At 40.1% G+C, this 20,016-nt stretch overlaps 1 protein-coding gene across 1 annotated transcript in view; it reads right to left on the bottom strand.

Annotated features, from left to right (window-relative positions):
* The window catches only part of NRG3 (neuregulin 3), a gene marked incomplete at its 3' end in the record, with an annotated part of 645,607 nt that overhangs the window by 21,651 nt on the left and 603,940 nt on the right, over positions 1 to 20,016 (bottom strand). The window contains exons 5-7 of the mRNA XM_081954558.1: positions 11,272 to 11,374; positions 6,912 to 7,038; positions 740 to 867 (exon numbers count right to left, since the gene is read on the bottom strand). Coding sequence (XP_081810684.1) covers positions 740 to 867; positions 6,912 to 7,038; positions 11,272 to 11,374 — 358 coding nt within the window. The remainder of the gene's footprint in view (positions 1 to 739; positions 868 to 6,911; positions 7,039 to 11,271; positions 11,375 to 20,016) is intronic.

Below are 20,016 nucleotides of genomic sequence, written 5' to 3'. Positions count from 1 at the left end.
AATGTTAGGGATGTAACCCTAGGCTTGGCTTGGCAATGTATATAAGCTATGATTGTAACAAATGTATCTGTTACTTTAAATGCTAAAGAGATGTAAATGGCTAGTTACCTCAAGCAGCCATAAGAGGGAGCCAGAATGGCTGTTAGCTCTCTGTTTGTTAGACGCTGATCGGTGTATTGTGAGGTACTGTGGTTTGCTACTGTTAGCTGTTTTTGTTTGCTAGACTGACTATTTGATAACTGAATGACTTAACCGTGTATGACTTGGACTGTTAACTGGACTCTGAATACCTCTATATTTCCACATAGTAAACTACTATATTTTATACTATTCAGTGTCCCTGTATGCTGGTTTGTGCGTGTTCTTGCATACCACTCTCACTTCGCTTCTCTGCATGCTCGCTCTCCTAATGGGGAGCTTACTTACTTAACAATTACCTTCATGCATTGGTAAGGGAAGAGGCAGAGGAAAGAAGCTGCTATGTAACCAGAATACAATGATCTTATTCACTGCCCTGTGACTCTTGTTCAATGCTTCCTCTAGGCCTCTTATAGAAAAGTGAATGGGGGCAACCCAACAGCTGAAATAATGACTTTGGCATCTATAAGAGAAGGTCCTCCATGCTCTTTGCTCAACAAACAAATGGAGGTTTTCCGAAATATTTCTGGATTGCAAATGTTTCCTAAGTGACCATGTTCACCTGCCTTGCTTTTGTCTCACAAAAGAAACACATCCTTACCTATGTGGCTTTGCAGCCTGGCCTCCTCTGTCTGCAGACAAAGCTTCAGGGAAGGACTGGGTGCCTGAAAAACTAGACTCCATCATCTTCCCCATCACTGGCTCTTCATGTCTTCTTGTGGTTGAATACTGGGAAGGAAGGAAGGAAGGAAGGAAGGAAGGAAGGAAGGAAGGAAGGAAGGAAGGAAGGAAGGAAGGAAGGAAGGAAAGGATACAAAAGAGTATGTCAAACGTTGTGGTGCTTTCAGAACTGCACATCATGCTACAGTAGACCTGGCAGACAGCTTCCATTTAGTGCTAACCACCAATAGATGGCCATCATGTCTTCAAATTAAATAGATCCAGTGGGGGAAATTTTTTTATCTCCTGAGGATCTTGGTTGCATTAAATCTGGATCCTAATACATAAGCACAATGAGAATATGTGGCGCAGAAGCCACTGTTAGGTTGGTCTTGCAAAATCAGTTCCCTCTCCAGAGGGGATGGGATGAATGTATGGAGACCTCTGACTTCAAGGATCTCATGTTGTAATTGTAAGATGTTCCGAGGCTCAGGAACCCAAAATGGTCTGACAGAATCATATCAACATATAAGTAAAATAAAATTGTATTCTTCCTTCCACTGACATTACCCAAAGGCATCCAAGTAGCCTCAAGATTTATTGACTCCATTGGACTTTATCCATTATTTTGGCAAGCAATGCCTGAAAACAAAGACACCAGAAACACTGAAAAGGGAGGCAGGACATTTTAAGCTAGCATTGTAAGAAGAAGAGCAGGAAGAGCCTGAGGGTGGAATCAAGAGAGGAATCAGCCTGGAGTCATCACATCGTCACAAATGATTTAAGTCCATCCCTCTTGAATTCCATTGACTCTTATTTAATGCCAATTTAGTGCTTGTTAGTTGACTGGATTCAGCTTAACTGAAGCAAAACGTGTGGTTCTGATTCTTTGCAATTGAGAAGCAGAGATGCTTGGCACAAACCCAGAGCAGTTTCTTCAATTGAGGTTCTTCAAGATTCCAACAATAAAATAAAAATAATAAAAATCTGAAAGATGTCCCACTATGCTGTCTTACTAATCAATGGCGACACCGCTCTAATATTTTATTTCTTGAGTAACTCATTTTTAATATAGCTTCTTCTTATACTCCTTCATCCCTGTGTATATCAGTACAATGTACAAAAGTTGATTATGATAAGGTGTAAGGCAATAAAATAAATAATCCACATCTCAATAACAATCCAAATATAGATTCTACTTAAACCTTCATCCATGTGTATACCAGTACAATGTACAAATGTTGATTAAGGTACAATGCAATACAATTTCAGTAACAATCCAGATATGGATTTTTAATGTCATGTGACTGATATGCTCCTTCATGTGATACCATTTGGCTTAAAAATAAGCATTAAATAAAGAGCAAAATAAATTGAAATGGTGAATGTTTTGTAAAGAACATGACTGAATATGCAATTACAGTTTTGCATGTGTCAATACTTGCATTTTTTAGCTGAGACCATTTAGGATCAAACAGATGCGCAAAATTACATCGAAATTTAAAGTGTGCCTCTATTATTTCTTCTCTAAATAAAATCATGAACCCTTTCCTCAGATGATAATCAAAAGCTAATCTCTTGTAGATCTTAATAAGAAAGACAAGATATTTTCTTAGAAAGTGCTGAATTGTCCTTTGATGTGAGATATGCATATAGACTCTATCAGGGCATATATATTTTTAAATGTGCACTCTAGTCTTCCAGCATACATCTATTTTAATTATCAGTATAACTCTTATTTTTGTTGAAAACTAACCTATACACTACATTCTATTTTAATTTAAATAGGGAACCATTCTATTTTCATTCTCTCCAACCTCCAGATCTCTTCTTTATAATTTCCCAGTTAAATAATTGCACAGCTTCTCAGACACGTAGACATTCTTGCTGAGAATCTGTCCTACATAGAAAATATGGAATCTCATTAAAATTCAAGCATTCAACTTTACTTCCATTCAAGCACAGGAAAAAAAAAGTTCTTCAACTAAAAGTCAACCCAGACCATCCACCTTCTCCACTGCAAAATCTGGAACATTTGTGTAGTTCAGTGGTGGGTTTCAAATTTGTTGAGTGTAGTTGTACAAAATGTCTCTATTCTTTTTATTCTAAGATACTTGGAAGTCACATCTTGATCATGGCTCTTAAGTCTAAATCCATGTCTAAGACCCACAGTTCCATTCTGGTGGCTCAGACTATCTAATATCTGAGACTTTTTCATATATACTTAACAGTTTTATATGTCTCACATGTGCCCCAATATGGCAACCATCTTGAATTTTTTTAACAAATCCTGAAGCAATCCCTGATAAGTGTATTAATTAGGTCTCTGGAACTACTAGACTTTTCAAATTGATTTAAACTGATTGTTCTCTATTCAGGTGGTCAATTTAACTTGATAAATCAAATTAAATATATCCCATTGAATACAGATACATTCAGATATATGTCTTTTACTAAAAAAAAAGATTGCTTCAATCAAATTGGGTCAGATTCAATCATCTGGCCCAAATCAGTTCAAATATCATAACTGGATCATTAAAATAAGAAGAACAAGAACAATGATAATCAATTTAAATATTTCCAAACAGAGCTATTTTCCAATTGAATGGAACCTTTGAAATGGATTTCCTAGACATCACTTCCATGAATTACTATTCATTAAACCTTACAACGAAGATTTCGGAGTAGAAACTATTTTTCTCAAAAGTATGTGTGAAGTGTTAATACAAATATATTGAAAGCACACTCTCTTGTAGCCTGATTTTGTAATGCAGTTTTAGTTCCGCATACTATTTTTGTATTTCAAAAGACTGAATTTGTAGCTGGCACAGAGAGGTGACAAAGAGGGGAAGAAATGTATTATTTTTTTTAACTGCAGTTAGGCAAACAGCTGAAAACATAAATGAGCTGGCTGAAGTGGAAAGCAAATTTGCAATGCATTATAAGTAGCTACAAGGGGAAGTGGAAGAATTATAGTTATTTCTTCACATTTACATATCACATTCTCCTGAGCAAGAAGCAAAAGAGCAACAATAACATATATTTCTGCACTGTGCATCACAATTGGGGGTACAGAGAAAGTCCAACCTAACGGTACGAAATAAATTCATACACAAAATATAAAAGATAATAGTCACTCGCTGATTGAAGTGGCATAAATAAAAACATAAGCAAATAAAATAAGGAATACCTAAAGTTTACGAAGGGAAATGGCAATGCCCACTTAAGGGATGCATTCAGTAACAGTCAACATTTCGCAACTAACCGCAGTACAGATGGTCCTTGACTTACGATCACAATTGCACTCAAACTTTCTGTTACTAAGTGAGCCAGTTGTTAAATGTGTTTTGCCCCATTTTATGACCTTTCTTGCTGCCGTTGTTAAGTGAATAACTGCAGTTGTTAAGTGAATCCGGCTTCCCCATTGACTTTACTTGTTGGAAGGTTGCAAAAGGGGATCATGTGACCCCGGGACACTGTGACCACTGTAACTATGAGCCAGTTGCCAAGCATCTGGATTTTGATCACGTGGCCATGAGGATGTTTGCAAATGTCATAAATATGAGCCAGTTCTCAAGCATCCTAATTTTGATCACATGACCATAGCAATGCTCCAATAGTCTTATGTCTGAAAAGGTCATAAGTCACTTTTTTCAGTGCTGTTGTAACTTCAAACAGTTACTAAACAAAAGGTTGTATGTCAAGGACTACCTGTAGTATTTCCCCATCCTTGGGGATATCAAAATATCTTTTCCCAGTGAAATCTCAACAAAATTAAAACCAAGTTCATACTGCCCTATAGATGCAGTTCAATGCTGTGATTTGGGAGTAAAAAAATTATCAAGCCAAATCTGGTCTTATTTTAAATCACTGTTAGAGTTCAGGCTGTGCTTTTATGCAAAGTATCTTTAAAGTAATGAGTAACCCTCCATTATAAGATCATCCCCTCCAATGAATAATACATGCATTCCCATCTTCTCTCAATGAAAGAAGAAAGCCCTGGAAAAATAGATTAAAACTCTGAGATGGAAACAATCTTTGTGAATGCCACCACTTCAAGAGATCTGTTTATTGACGTAATGGCATGTAAGAGATGCAAACAATAACAAAAAGCATGTCCTATTTTTAAGAGAGAGAGAGAAAAAAAAGAAGTGCTTCAGCTTTGATGATAGATTATGCAGAATTTTTATTCATATCCATTTTTTCTTTGCTTGATAGCTTGGATTTTGGGGAAGACAGGAATGCATGCAAGAATTCTGAAGAACAAAGGAATAAAGAGCAGGAATATGAATATAAATAGGATCACAGGGAACAGATAATCAACATTTAAAAAGTTAAAAGAGAGAAATTGTAGGGGACACATCAGCCCCCTTGTACGTCGCTTTAAACCCCAGGGTACCTCCAAATAATGTCGCCAAACATTTAGATATGAGATGATTGATCTTGGGCAGCCTAATTGGGTTTTTAAATTATTTATTTATTTCCCTCCACTTATGTGAAAATAATGGCCAAAATGATTTGTCTATGACAGTGTTTCTTAAAGGTCTGAAGATGGACAGTCATGTCAATCTTCCTTTGACACAGAACTCAGGATGATAGAACAATGTCCTCTTTAAAATTTTGAACTGATTCAGTGCCTGGAAAGAATTTGCCAGTCTTTCAAAGTAGGTTAGGTGAAGAGACAGACACAAGAAGGAATATAGGAGTCAAATCTTCCTGGATATAATAACAAAATCAGGAAATTCTGTCCAGGTGTATTTCTGTTCCCTAAGAAAATCAAGACAAGATTATTTTAACTTTCCTTCTCACATTCGCTTCAATAGCAATGACACTTGGATTTATATACCGCTTCACAGGGCTTTTACAGCCCTCTCCAAGCGGTTTACAGAATCAGCCTCTGGCCCCCAACAATCTGGGTCCTGGTTTTACTGACCTCAGAAGGATAGAAAGACGAGTCAACCTTGAGCTCGCCAGGATCAAACTCTTGGCAGTGGGCAGAGTCAGGCTTCAATACTGCATTGTAACCACTGAAAGTTCAATTAACTGATTAGTCTTATGACCACATCAAAAAAATAAAGCAAAAAGAAATATAAAACTAAACTAAAATAGAGGGTGGAAGTCCATGGTAAAACAGATAAAAGAAAAATACAGGTAGTCGTTGACTCACGACCACAACTGAGCCCAAAATTTATGTTGCTAAGAGAGACAATTGTGATTTTTGCCTCATTTTATGACTTTTCTTGCCACAGATTTTAAGTGAATTGCTGCAGTTGTTCAGGTAGTCACACGGTTGTGAGATGAATCTGGCTTCCCCACTGATTTTGTTGTCAGAAGGTTGCAAAAGGGGATCACATGACTCCAGGGGACACGAAACCGTCATAAATATGAGTTAGTTGCCAAGCATCTGAATTCTGATCACGTGACTCATGCAATGGCTGTAACTGTGGAAAAGGTCATAGGTCACTTTTTTCAGTGCTGTTATGACTTTGAAAGGTCACCAAATGAACAGTTACATGTCGAGGACTATCTTCCAATCATAAAATACATATGTGTTAAGGAGAGAAAAAAATCAACATCCAAGTAAATCCATTGCCTTTACGGATACCTCAATCTGTTTGAAATAACGGATACTTTGGTCAACTGCCTTAGCTATAAACCCAGAAGTTCTGCTGATGATGTATAGATTAGAAGCCAGGAGGAAATAAGACAATTTGCAATACAGCTCTTAGTGATGCTGTTATTTCAAGTAGAGATGTTAAATATCTAAGCCTAAGAGGGGGATATAATTGACAATCAAACAACACATGAGCAGTATCGTTGATGGCCGCAGCACCACAAATACACATTCTCTCATGATGTGGCAGGTGGTTCACCTTGGACCATATTTGAATCCAACAACTCAGCTTTTGTGTGGCCTATTGAGAGACTGCCATTCATTGTGGCCAACTTTGACAAAACGGCGTAAAGCTGACACTCTCTTCTCCCCTCTTTTACCATAGGTTCAAACTAGATCAGCTTTGGGACACAGGAAGAAGTGACAATGACCACACCTTCAGCATCCCAACATTCAGCCAGCATAATAAGGATTAACATTGGCATTAACATTTACTCACGTTTTGCAGATGGACTTGGCTTTGGGCCCTGGTCTCTGTTTTCGCCATGATGCTGGAAGCATTAAGGCTATAGGTTTTCCCATTCTGTATCTCTTTCAACTGTTCCTGGATGTACTTCGTTTGCTTTCTACAGAGAAACACCAACCAACCAACCAACAGACAAAACAAGTGGTTTAGTTACCCTTCAATTTACTTTGGTTTTTTCCCCCACTGATAATCGAAAGTGAGTGTCAATGGAAGAACAGATCCAAACATGTTGCATTGGGTTCTTCCTTAGCAAGGTCCTGATGTGACGAGATTGAAAGGGGGACAACTGACATCATTTGAAATAACCCTGGTTTTCAGAATTGGATGACCAAACGTCGTAGCAACTGAGAATTTGGAACTCACAAGAAAGAACAGATTAGGAAAAGGCTGGGATTAAGAGTGCAAACACAGAGGCATATTTTGCTAAATGGGGAAGGACAGATCAGTTAAACTGGCTCCCTCTTATGAAAAGGATGAAGAAAAAAAGAAGCGATGAGAGTAATTATTTTGCATTGAGTATGTTGGAACAGAAGCTTGTTATCAAATGAATTAAAAAGAATGCTGGGACAGTAAGATTCTATTTAAACTTTGGCACTTTATTTGGAAAAGAAGTCAAACTCCTGTAATTTCATACATTGAATGTGTTAGCAAAATATCTATAAAAGGAGCCGCTCTGCCTTTCATAAGAAACTGTTACCTAGGTTATCATCACTACAATAAAATGCTACATAAGCAATAGGCTGCATTTCTTAAAGTATTTCTCATAATTATATACACAGGTTTCTTCAATAACTTAATTACTCTCAGATTAACACAGAATTAAAAACAGTTTTTAAAAGTGAATGTTAAAGGGATTATCAATCAATTAATTTGATTAAGAATGCAAAATTAGGGGGTAATAATTTGTAGAAATACAAGGTTTTGAGTTATACATCAGCATGCCAGTAGACTACACGTTTTGCTATAATAATACATTGGAGAATCATAAATGTGATTCTTTCATCACATAGAATTCAATGTGTTGGAAGATACATATCCAGTGGTAAGGACTGTTCAGCAACTAATGATCACAAGAGGGCAATAGAGTGTAGATAGAGATTGAAGGATTTCGTAGTACAGAATATATGAAGCACAGCATTAAACTGCTGGGCTATTGATGTTTTCTGAGTTTTTCTGTTTTCCTGTAGATATTTCGTTACCAAGTTAAGTAGCAAGATCAGTGCATGGGGGAGTGAAATTTAGGAGAGAATATTTGTAGCTCAGCGTTGAATTCTTTGAGCTTGGTGGTTTTCTTGCCGATGTTTCATTCCCCAACTGAGTAACATAAAACTGCATTGATTATGTTACCTAGTTGGGTAATGAAACATCGGCAAGAAAACCACCAAGCTCAGAGAGAACTAAGCACCCCAGAATGAAACATGTAACTATATAACAATATATAACTATATATTGCTTATATATAGTAGTGTGCTTGTCAGTCTTCGTGGGGATGGATTTTTTTCCTCTTTAATGATTCCTTGATTAGGATATTGCTTCTGCCTTGACTGCTCATCTGGTGCTGGGAAGATTTACTCTGCTCTGGATAAACCATTTCCTCCTTTTATTCTGCCGTTTAAATGGTGTGTAGATAGAGTTTATCTGTATTTATCTGTGGATGGCTGATTTGTCTGAGTGCTTCCATTTCCAGGAATTTCCCTGGCATTTTTGGATTTGACTTTGTCAATTATTTACTTGCTGAAATTGTGGTTGAATTTGTGCCTTGAGAAGTTGATAAATTTACAGCATTGCTTCTGACTGCCAGGTGGGGCTCATGGAATCATTCTGGATAAAGTATAAATGCTAGGGAAATCCTGGAGGTTTGACACTCTGACAATTTTTCATGAAGTAAAGGAGACCTACGTTTGTTGTAGCCTAATCTTGTAGACAGCATTTTTTTAGAATTAAAGCTTTATATAATTCCAGGTATTGATTAAGATACAACTTTTCTAAAGACTGTATCGTGATGCCTTCCCCTTGTCCTTCTTCTTCTCCCTTTCTTTCTCCTTCTCCTCACACTTGTTCTTGTTCTTCTCTTTCTTTTTCTCTCAATCTTTCTCTGTCTTTCTCTCTTCCCCTCCTCTTCTTCCTCCCCCACTCCTTCTTCTCCTTCTCCCTCTTCTCCTTCTCCTTTTTCTCCCCCTCTCTTTCTTCTTTTCCTTCTCTGTAAATTTTTGCAGCGGATGCAATAGTAATGGGTAATGATCAATCATTGGTTAATATTAAATCCTTAACAGGAAAGTTTGATCAGGAAAACAAAATTCACACTGAACTTCATTAATGAGATTTAATTTTAAATTGGCAGGAATTAGGTTACAAACCTTGGAAACTGAATTAACAAAACTCCTGCCCTCCATGAGTTCATTACAGTGGGGCCTCAGGTGTTGTTTGATCTATTTTTCTCTCCTAGAGTGGGCAACTGAAGGGACAACAGCTATTTTCCAAGATAAACATGGCATTTAACATCTACCTGTCATTTGTTAGAGTTGCTTTGATACACTCCCTTTCTTCCCTCTCAACTTCACTGAGTTTTCTTACAGATTACTGCAAACCACTGTGAGTCCTTGACAGATTGAATAGTGTGTAAGTGGAACAAAGAAACAGAGTAAATGAAAATAAAATTTAAAAATACCGGGAAAGAAGCGACATTGGATTGAACCCAATTTAATATAATGGGTTTAATTATAATTATTATAATTTAATATAAACAATGTTTAAAGTCCCTTCCACTGTAATCCATGGGACATAACTCAGAATAATTCCCAATACGGTGAGTTTTCTCACTCACCAATATTATGCATCAGGATAATTGACTTGTTCGGCTTCCCCTAAAGAATGGTGTGTGTGTGTGTCTTTTTGAAGAAAGCAAATATTTCTCTTTGCTTCCAGGAATGAAACCACAAAGGGAAGAAAATGAAACATGATCAGGGAGGGAGTAGCATAAAAATGCCAAAGCACTTTATTCTTGCAAAGGATATAATATTCCTGATAGCAAGAACACTTTCATGAGAGATAATTATTTATTGAAAATCTTAGCTCTTTCCAGTGAAGGCTTATGGTGCCACAAGATTCACAGGTATTTACAATCTTACTCATATCACTCTACACGGAGTATAATAATACTTCTAACACCATCAAACATCCACCTATGTCTATATCAGATCCTTGGGTAGGACTCAATAGAAGGATAAAAATGCCAAATATGATTTGAACACCTGGCTGACTGTGCAATGTATTATTTTAATAATACTATAAATTGTGGCAAAAGAAAGCAAAGATACCAATATTACCAATAGTAACAGGTGCCTTGTGTGCATTCCCAATACAACTGTATGCCCTTGGCATTGACAAAATCACTATCTATCAATTGCAAGAGACAGTTTTACTGGAGCAGCTTACATCCTGTGACCATACCTTTAAGCCCAACAAAGGACAACACCTGTCTATCTCAGGTCCTTGGGAAGGATTTGATAGGTGGATAAAATACTAAGTCCAGTTTAAACATCTGGCTGACTATGCAACGCACCATAATATAAAAATAAAATATAATACTTGAGTATAATAAAAGAATAATTCATAGAGCAATGGGTTATTTTTAATCACCAGAGGGCAGGACAAGAAACAATGTTTTGAAACTAACCAAAGAGAGAAGCAACCTGGAATTAAGGAGAAACTTCCTAACAGGGAAGACAATTAACCAATGGAACAGCTTGCCTTCAGAAATTATGGGTGCCTCATCGCTGGAGGTTTTAAAGAAGAGGTTGTACAGTCACTTGTCTGAGATGGTATAGGTTCACCTGCTTGAGCAGGGGGCTGGACTAGAAGATCTCCAAGGACACTTCCTATTCTATTCTATTCTATTCTATTCTATTCCATTCCATTCCATTCCATTCCATTCCATTGTGTAAATTAGATCCACTTTAATGCAGACATTGAATCAACTTGGACAAGGCACTTGATTCGTATTGATTGAAACCTGGAGTTAATCTAACATTTTGCAGAGTTGCATTGCAGAGTAAGATGGATAAATGAATGGCATATAAATTTAATATAAACAGGCTGGTCCCATTAAACACGCATGCATATTTGGAGAAAACCATGCCACTTGATCTGAATTGATTCAGAGTACTATCTAAGCACACAACTGTGGTTCTACTATATGTATTTTAATTTCAGGGCATTATCTCAGAAAGACAGTTTGCATAAAACAAGTCTCTTCTATGTCTTTTTCCATCAATGGATGGAAAACGTTTAGACAGGCTAGAAGGAAGGGTGGAGACCAGTTGGGGAGCCTTACTTTGTTCTGAAGTAGAATGCTGCAGAGATTGTGCCCACAATGACGATCCCAAAGACGATGCAGGAAATGGACAGCACCTGTCGCTGGTAAACCTCTTCGCTCTCTGTGAACAGCATAATTGAGAATAATGACAACATTAAAAAGAAATCTTGAGAATTACAGAGATAGTTTCTTTTTAAAAAGGCATAAATGTAGTCAACGCTTTGCTCAAGTGGTCCATAGTATGTGCTTCTCGTTTTGACTAAAGATTGCTAAGGAGTTTTGTGTTTCTTGGGACATTGAGTTGTTGGCCAACACAATATACGAAGCTTTCGTGAATCCTCCGAAGAGCTCATGATGCACAATAAGGCTCATTGCATGATCTTCAGCTCTTTTAACCAACCTATTGGTCACCGCCCCGAGTCTCTTCTGAGAGAGGGACGGTCTAGAAATTGAATAAAGTTAAGTTAAGTTAAGTTAACCTAATGTAGGGACTACAGTATCACATGGAAATATTCTTACATGGCATATGTGGAAGAATCTGAGCTATTTTAAGTAGCTGGCCAGTGTCCCTATGGCCATTATTTAACTGCCCACCTAAAAGCTTGGCTTTAACAGCTTCTACAAAAAGAAGAAACTTCTTAAAAGTTTCTCTTAATGGTTCCCATGGATCTATAAGCACATTATTATAAAAATTAAATGTATTCAGCCCAGGCAATAGCTGCCCATTTCTTCAGAAAATCATATAAGTAACAGAAATTTCTTTTACGAACACAATTGTTATTGTGCTTCAGGAGTTTGTTTTGCCCTTTAACTACACCATTGTTTTTAGCCTCCATATTGTTTCTCTGAGTTCCAAGCCAAGAAGCAATATTATATGTTGAAACTTTACAGCACTGAAAAAAAAAGAAATAAATTCAACTAGAAATCCTCATTTGATAGAATTGGAAACAAGCCAATTCTGTCAGGGCTTTCTGTGATCTTAGAGGTAGCCTTTAACACACAGGATGTCACTTTCCTAGCAATTGTTTATTAAAAAAAATTATTTGAAGAAACATGGTTATCACAACACTGAAGGAAACACTCCAGATGATAAGAAGACAATTAATATACAGCTGAGACCCTTAAGTAGAAGTGAATCAATAATTCCCTGCTGTATTTTAATATTTTAATCAAAGCCTTTCTCTTCTCACTGGTCTTTCCATTCTTCTGGATTATACTGTTGTACATTAATGTATAATGCAAGAATTAATTACAGTAAGGCTGAACAGCAAGCTTACAACTTCAAGGATATTGACAAATATCTGGGTAAATATTGAATTGAAATTTGGAAAGAAATGTGTTATGTATTTGATCATTTCCAGAGCCAATCCAAAGGTAGGAACAGAGTAATACACAGAGGATTGGTTGTTTTCACAGACACATAGCTGCAAAGAGTAATAGTTTAATTAAATATTTAACATAAATATTCATGGAAGAGCTTTCTGCCATGATTGTTTTGTCCTTAGTCAAAATGAATAATGCAAAGGGACATGAATGAACTAGAATGATTTTTCAGGCCGATTCATTTTAGTAAGAAAGAGCGAAGCGAGTGTCGAACTTTCCCACGGAAATTCATATAGACCCATTCTGCATTGTGTGGAGATATTTGGCAAAAGCCTGTCTTTTTTAACTCCCGTAAAATAGACTCCTTTCCAAATATATGCACAACTGACACACTCATTTGTTTTACACACATATTTAAAAATATCTCCAATGCAGCCATAATATGTGGATGAAGAGAGCCAATAACTACCTAATCTCTTCATCTGAATCAAATGCTTAAAAAAAAGAGGATGTGATCCTTCATTCCATAACTGTTTTCCATCCATTTTAAAACATAAAATAAAACCTTTGAAAATGAATGTTTCACCTAGGACTATTTCTCATCCACATATTCAGAGATGTAAACAATACTTTCAATATGTGTCCACAGCAGGTTAAGTCACCTGCTGAAATGCATATCAATTGCTTGCATTCTGTATGTACAAAACCAGGTAGATTTCTCCAGGTTAACACCGCAGAAGAAATCTTTGGATCCACAAAAGCATTGCACATTTCAAGGATTGCCCCCAGAAAAGTCAAGAAGATGCATGCACGTCATGAATCAGAAAACAGACGTGAATCTGAAAGTTAAGCTAAAAGCAAATTATTCATTTACATTTGAGAAAATAGATTACCGATAAGTATTGGCTGTATCCATATTTCCCATTCAATCAGACAAGCGTACATTATTTACTTATAGTTCCATCCAAGTGCTTTCCCACAAATAAAAAAGAATCTTGCATGAATTTATGGCCTCTTTTCATATCTCTGTTATCTCCTGCATTAGGTTTTTATAAACTAAACCTAATGCAAAAGATTAGGATAATTATGACAGCCCTTTGCTGTCTAGAAACGAACAAGTTCAGTTTATCTTCTTATACAATCATGGGTTACTTTTACCAAACAACAAGCATCCTAATTTGGTGATCTGGTTATCTTCATCCCATGAAGGCTTGTTGTTACTCAGGTTGACTAGAGCACATGGGTACTCAAGTCCTAAACTTCTAGAGAGTACCCAATAGCATCATAGGCAAGTATATGAAAAAAGGTCCACAAAAGCAAAATGAGAAAATGGAATTTTGGCTGGAAACATTAAAGCAAGTTTTCACCACAAAGAGTACTCAAAGACCTTAATCTGAGATTGGAACTAGTTTTGGGAAAGTCTTATCCGGCTATAAGTGAGGTTGTGTTGAATTGTGTAAGTGAAGCCTTGGGGAGAACAAGTAAGTCACCTTTCCTGGACTCATCATGTTCACAGTTTGCTACTTGATGTTGTATAATTAAAATACATGCACAATTCATTAGCTTTGGAAGTGGCTAAATTGTTTAAGTTGAGTCATTGATGAAGCGGGGAAGAATGAATTGACTGTCCAGCTGAGTTGTTTTGTGCAGATGCATTATGTCATTAAAAAAAAGATGACAAGTTAGAGGTTACGCACTTTTGTATCTGCCTCTTTGGATTAGCTTTTCAAGATGATTAAGTGGAGGACCGTAAAGGTACAGCATACCCCTCTCCAAGTCCTCATGAGAAGAGGTCCATCACTTTACCTAACTGATTTGATTCTCCAAAGAGAGCAGAGTGATCAACTCTCCATTCTGGGATTTTTGGAAAGGAATTTTGGGGCAAGCAGGATGTCCGAGGGACAACAAACATGAAGCAATACTTATTTTTACGTGATAGAAGACAATTACTTGATAGGAAGGATTGCATTGCACTCGTTTTAGAGGCACTGAGGTGCTTTCAGGTTGAAAGGATTAGTGAGTGAGATTTCAGTTGCCTGGGCAATGCCCAGCAACCTAGAATGAAGGAGGAATTTCCTGAAAGTGAGGACAATCGACCAATGGAATGACTTTCCTCCAGATGTTGTGGATGCTCCATCTGCTGCCAACTGTACATTCAACAAGGAACCCTGAAGCTCCATGGGATTCCGGGAGGAAGTTTCACAGGATGAGGGCCAAAGCTCATCTTCTGAGGCCTCAAACAATTAAGCAGATTTAGACCTGATTACTATTTGGATGGGATACTATTAGGGACCCCAATTCCAATAATACAGCTCATTTGCTCCGCAGTTTGACTACAATATAATCCATTATCATGGCAATAAAAATTGCCATCAAGATGCTTCAATGGAAAATTAGAAAGGATTTTTTAAAATTCATTTTTAACTTTTTTGGGGGAAAAGGAAGTTCGCAATATGACTGAGCTAATTAATAAAGCACAAGATATTGCATTTTCAACATGGACCCTTTTTATCCATGACTCGGTGTGATCAATTAATTCCCTGGCATGTTAAGAAAAGAGCAAAAATTAGAGGGAAACGTTCTACAAAGCAGCAGTGTCAAAATGTTTCCTGCGTATGAATTCACCCCTTTGTAGATGATGACAATTCACAATTTCATGTGGTCCCGTCCCCCCACCCCCAACATTCAGTAATGAAATGCAAGCAATACAAGACATCTAATCAGACAAGTATCTGAACTCCTGTTACGTTTTATTCATCAAATGTACTGAGAGTCGTTCTCATAGTGATGGCTTCAATCCATAATTTAATTTCAGGTTATGACTTTGAATGCAGCATAAAGTCACTTGCCCTGAGATGGGCGGCTATATACATTTGATTAATAGAAGAAATAAATAAACAATACATGAACATATTAGCAGCAGGAAAGTGATATGACTCACAGTGTTTCCGTATCAAAGAGATGTCTGAACTAAAATGTCCCTTTCTAGCCTAAATAGTTGGTTTCTTTATATAACCTTGGAATGGACTGCCATCTGGTCAGTTGCTCTGGAATCATGTCATCTGTTCACAGAGTTTTCACAGAAGCAAGCAAGAGATACTCATTTTGTCTAAGTTGGGAGATGCCCCAATAAGGATAATAATAATAATGGATGGAAACTGGTCAAGGAGAGATTCAACTGAGAGAAAAGGAGAACTTTTCTAATGGCGAGAACAATCAACCCATGCAACAGAAGTTTCCTTCAGAAGTTCATCCCTGGAAGCTTTCAAGAAGAGATTGGACTGCCATCTGTCAGAAATGTTGCAGAGTCTCCTGCTTGGGTGTGGGGTTGGACTAGACACCTACAAGGTCCCTTCCAACTCTGTTAATCAGTTAACAAATCTGTTAAATTCAGGTGACAATCCCACTAGGGCAGCGGTTCTCAACCTGTGGGTCGTGACCCCTTTTGCGGGTCATAGGGGTTGCCGAGGACCCTCCCGCGGACAGGCTGGCGAGAAGCCGGCCCGAAGGGAAGGAGCGGCTTGGGTTCCCCGGGCGGCGGAAGGAGAGGTGTGTGTGTGGGGGAAAGTAGGAGCCGGAATGGAGGCAAGGAAGGGGAAAACGCACGCAGCACAGAGGACACTGGGAAAGCAGCTCGCTCCGAGTGATGGAGGTTGATGGGCAGAGCTACGGAAGCCAAGAGGAATAAAACAACAACATTTCCGAGGCATAAAACAAGGCGGGGAAAATAAAATAAAGGAACATGGGATGCGCATACACTGAGATTCCTTATTAAGACTGTTAACAGTCTTAATAGGCTTTGGCCCCTCTCCTGCGGCTCCCTGCTGACCCAATCGTGCAATCTGCTCTCCGCCCAGAGAAGGCACGAGCCTCTAGCCTGCTTTTGCGATTCCACGTCCTTAGCAGGCAACTCAATGTGGGGAAGAGCTCCAGCCCTTTTCTCGCGCTCATCTCTTGCACGCGCGCACACAAGCAAAATACCCTCCTGGGCCAGGATCAAGGAGGAGGGGATGACTCTCCACCCATTGTCGCCACTGCGCAATGAGATGAGAACTTGGGTACGCAGCGCAGGAGACTCCTCAGTGCCAGACTCAGGTCAGTGCGAGCCGCGGTCCCCTTCATGTTGGCTCAGGAAGGAGAAGAATGGGGAGCAGCAGCAGCAGCTGGTTGGGTGCAGGGAGGGAAGATCTCCAGTTCTCCTGCGCTGCACAGGCTTCCCCTTGCGCAGGGCTCTGGAACTCTTCCCTCTTTGCATCCAGAGATGGCTGCTCTGGCTCCTTCCTGAGTCAACACGAAGAGGACCGACCTGAGTCTGGCATTGAGTAGTCTCCTGCGCAGCCCAGCCAGCTACTCATTTCTCAGTGGCAGCGGAAGGAGTCCCTTTCCCTCCACCGTGATCCAAGGAGGGTGTTTTGCTTGCATGCACAAGAAAGAGATGAAAGCGAAAAAGGGAAAAAGAAAGAAAGAGAGAGAGAGAGAGAGAGAGAGAGAAATGAAAGAGAGTGGAAGGAGAGAATGGGAGAGAGGGAAAATAGAGGGAAACAAATTAGAGGGAGAATGGGGAGAGGGAGAAAGAAATGAAAGAGAGCTGAAGGGAGAGAATGAGAGAAAGGGAAAAGATAGGGAAACAAATCAGGGGGAAAGAAAGGAAGAGAAAAGAAAGAAAGAAAGAAAGAAAGAAAGAAAGAAAGAAAGAAAGAAAGAAAGAAAGAAACTTTCTCAGACCTATGATGAAAGCAATGGCAAGCTAGATCTCTTGCCAAGAAAACTGCAGTTTGCCAGAAGGCACAAATTGGAAGCAAGTCTGATTTTTTAAAAAAGAAAACAACAGAAATGGCAAAAAATGCATCTGAAAATAAGATTATTTATAATTTTGAATAACGTATTGTCAAACTCAAAAAGAATGTTGGCTTACCTGAACGGTCATTCTCTGGGCGCTGCGGGAGAGTCCAAGCATGGGTTAACACAGTCTAACTGCCCTAGGACTGAGTGAGTTTTTCTTGACCACGCCTCCCTTTGCCTCATGCAATTCAGTTTTAAAAACTAAGACAGCCATACTAGACAGCCGGTCCTTAGTCCATTCAGGATCATAGTCCTGACCTGTCAGTAGGCCCTGGGTGGGGTTGGACTCTCCTGCAGCACCCAGAGAACGACCGTTCAGGTAAGCCAATGGTCTTTCTCCTGTGCGCTGCTTGGAGAGTCCAAGCATGGGACATACCCAAGCTATTGTGTCCCAGGGCGGGTAGAGTTCAGAGTGTCCGAAGCCTCCACACCTTCTGTAAAATCCTTCTTCCAAAAGAGACTTCGGCCGAGGCAAAGGTATCAATTTTGTAATTCTTGATAAATGCCATGGGTGACGCCCATGTGGCCGCTCTGCAAATATCAATGATGGAAGCCTGGGTCGCCCATGCTACTGAAATAGCGGCACTCCTTGTTGAATGCGCTGTCACACATCGCGGTGCAACCTTGCCCTGATGCTCATAGGCAAGCTTGATGCAGGCCCGCAACCCACGCCCAATTGTGTGGGACAATACCTTGTGACCGAGTGACCCAGGATGGAGTGATACAAAAAAGGATTTGGAGCGCCGAAAGTCCTTGGTTCTTTTGATGTAAATACGGACTGCCCTCCTTACATCCAACTTATGCCAGAGTTTTTCTCTTGGATGGGTAGGATTAGGACAAAAGTTTGGAAGAATCACTTCCTGGGATATGTGGAAGTGTGAGTTGATTTTTGGAATAAACGTGGGGTCAAGTCTCAATATGACCCTATCTGTATGTACAATGCATAGGTCCTCTCTCACGGACAGCGCAGCCAATTCCGAAATTCTGCACGCTGAGGTGATGGCTATTAGAAAGGCAGTCTTAAGTGTCAAGTGATGGAGGCTTGCCTTCAGTATAGGTTCGAAGGGTGCCCCCATTAGAGCCTTTAGAACGAACGGCAGGTCCCAGGACGGGTAACGGTGAACCACTTGAGGGCAGACGTTCGTCGCACCCCTCAGGAAGCTCTTAACCTGTGGATGTTGACTCAAGGGTCTTGAAGAATTACAAGTGAGAATGGTGGACAGGGCCACCACCTGCCTTTGGAGCGTGTTGGGCGCAAGTCCCTTGTCCAGACCCTCTTGGAGAAAGTCAAGTAAGTGTGGCACAGTTGCCGAAATGTCTCTTACACCACTTTTTTGACACCAGTCCGAAAATGCGGCCCATTTGGCTTCATATATTCTATTAGTGGAAGGTCGTCTGGATGCCTGAATGGTTTTGATGACCTTGTCTGAAAGATTCTGATTCCTCAGGAGTTCCCCCTCAAGTGCCAGACAGCTAGTTGTAGCCACTGGGGGTCCGGATGACAGATGGATCCCTGGCTGAGGGAGATTTGTTCCTGAGAAATTCTCCAAGGTTTTTGAATGGAGAGACTGACAAGGTCCGCGTACCAGGACCTCCTGAGCCAGTGAGGTGCTACAAGGATCACTTCGGCCCCTTCTGCTAGTAGTTTGGCCACTCCCTGAGGGATGAACGGAAGGGGGGGAAATGCATACAGAAGTCCTGAGGGTCATTTGCTCCTCAGCGCATCCGTCCCCTCCGCCAGTGGTGAGTGATAACGAGAAAAGAAGCGGGGCAGATGTGTGTTGGTGTGGGTGGCAAAGAGGTCTACTTGCGGTTTGTTGAATCTCCTCACGATCTGACTGAAGAGGTCCGGATGCAGCCGCCACTCGGAATGGTTGATCATCTGCCAACTCAGCCAATCTGCCTCCTGGTTGCCGATATGTGGTCCACTCTTATGGACGCCAGATGCCGTTCCACCCATCTGCCCAGGGACTCCGCCTCCCCCATGAGGCTCTTGGAGTGTGTGCCGCCTTGCCTGTTTATGTGGGCCTTTGTTGCTACATTGTCTGTTAATAACAGTACATGATGGCCCACAATCTGAGACGCAAACTGACATAGGGCGAGGCGGGCGGCCCTCAGCTCTAGCCAGTTTATGCTGTGGGCTGCCTCCCTCTGTGTCCACTTGCCCTGAACGAGCTGACCCTGGCAGTGCGCGCCCCACCCCTGCAGGCTGGCAGCGGTTGTCACAACCAGTCTTTCGGGTTCCTTGAAGAGGCAACCATTTTGGACCGCGGCTGTTTTCCACCAAGATAGGGATCGGATCACCCTCGGCGGTAGCTTCAGTCGCCACAGTGAGTTGCTGGCCCTTGCCCTCTGCATTGGCAGGAGGAACCACTGTAGTTCCCTGACATGAAGACGTGCCCAGGGAACCACCTTCAGGCAAGATATCATGATGCCTAGGAGTTGGGAAAGTTGTATGATCGGCACTGACCTGGACAGTCTGCATAGACGAAGTCTGTTTTGGAGATTTTTCAGCCTGTCTGGGGACAGGAATACCTGACAGGAGGTGGAGTCTATGATGGCGCCGAGATGTTGGATGCGCGTGGTCGGCTCTAGGTG

This window comes from Natrix helvetica (assembly GCF_964273705.1).
Source record: "Natrix helvetica genome assembly, chromosome: 5".
Lineage (NCBI taxonomy): Eukaryota > Metazoa > Chordata > Lepidosauria > Squamata > Natricidae > Natrix > Natrix helvetica.
The sequence above is the reverse complement of the archived record's forward strand: the minus strand, read 5'-3'. Positions and strand labels throughout refer to the sequence as shown.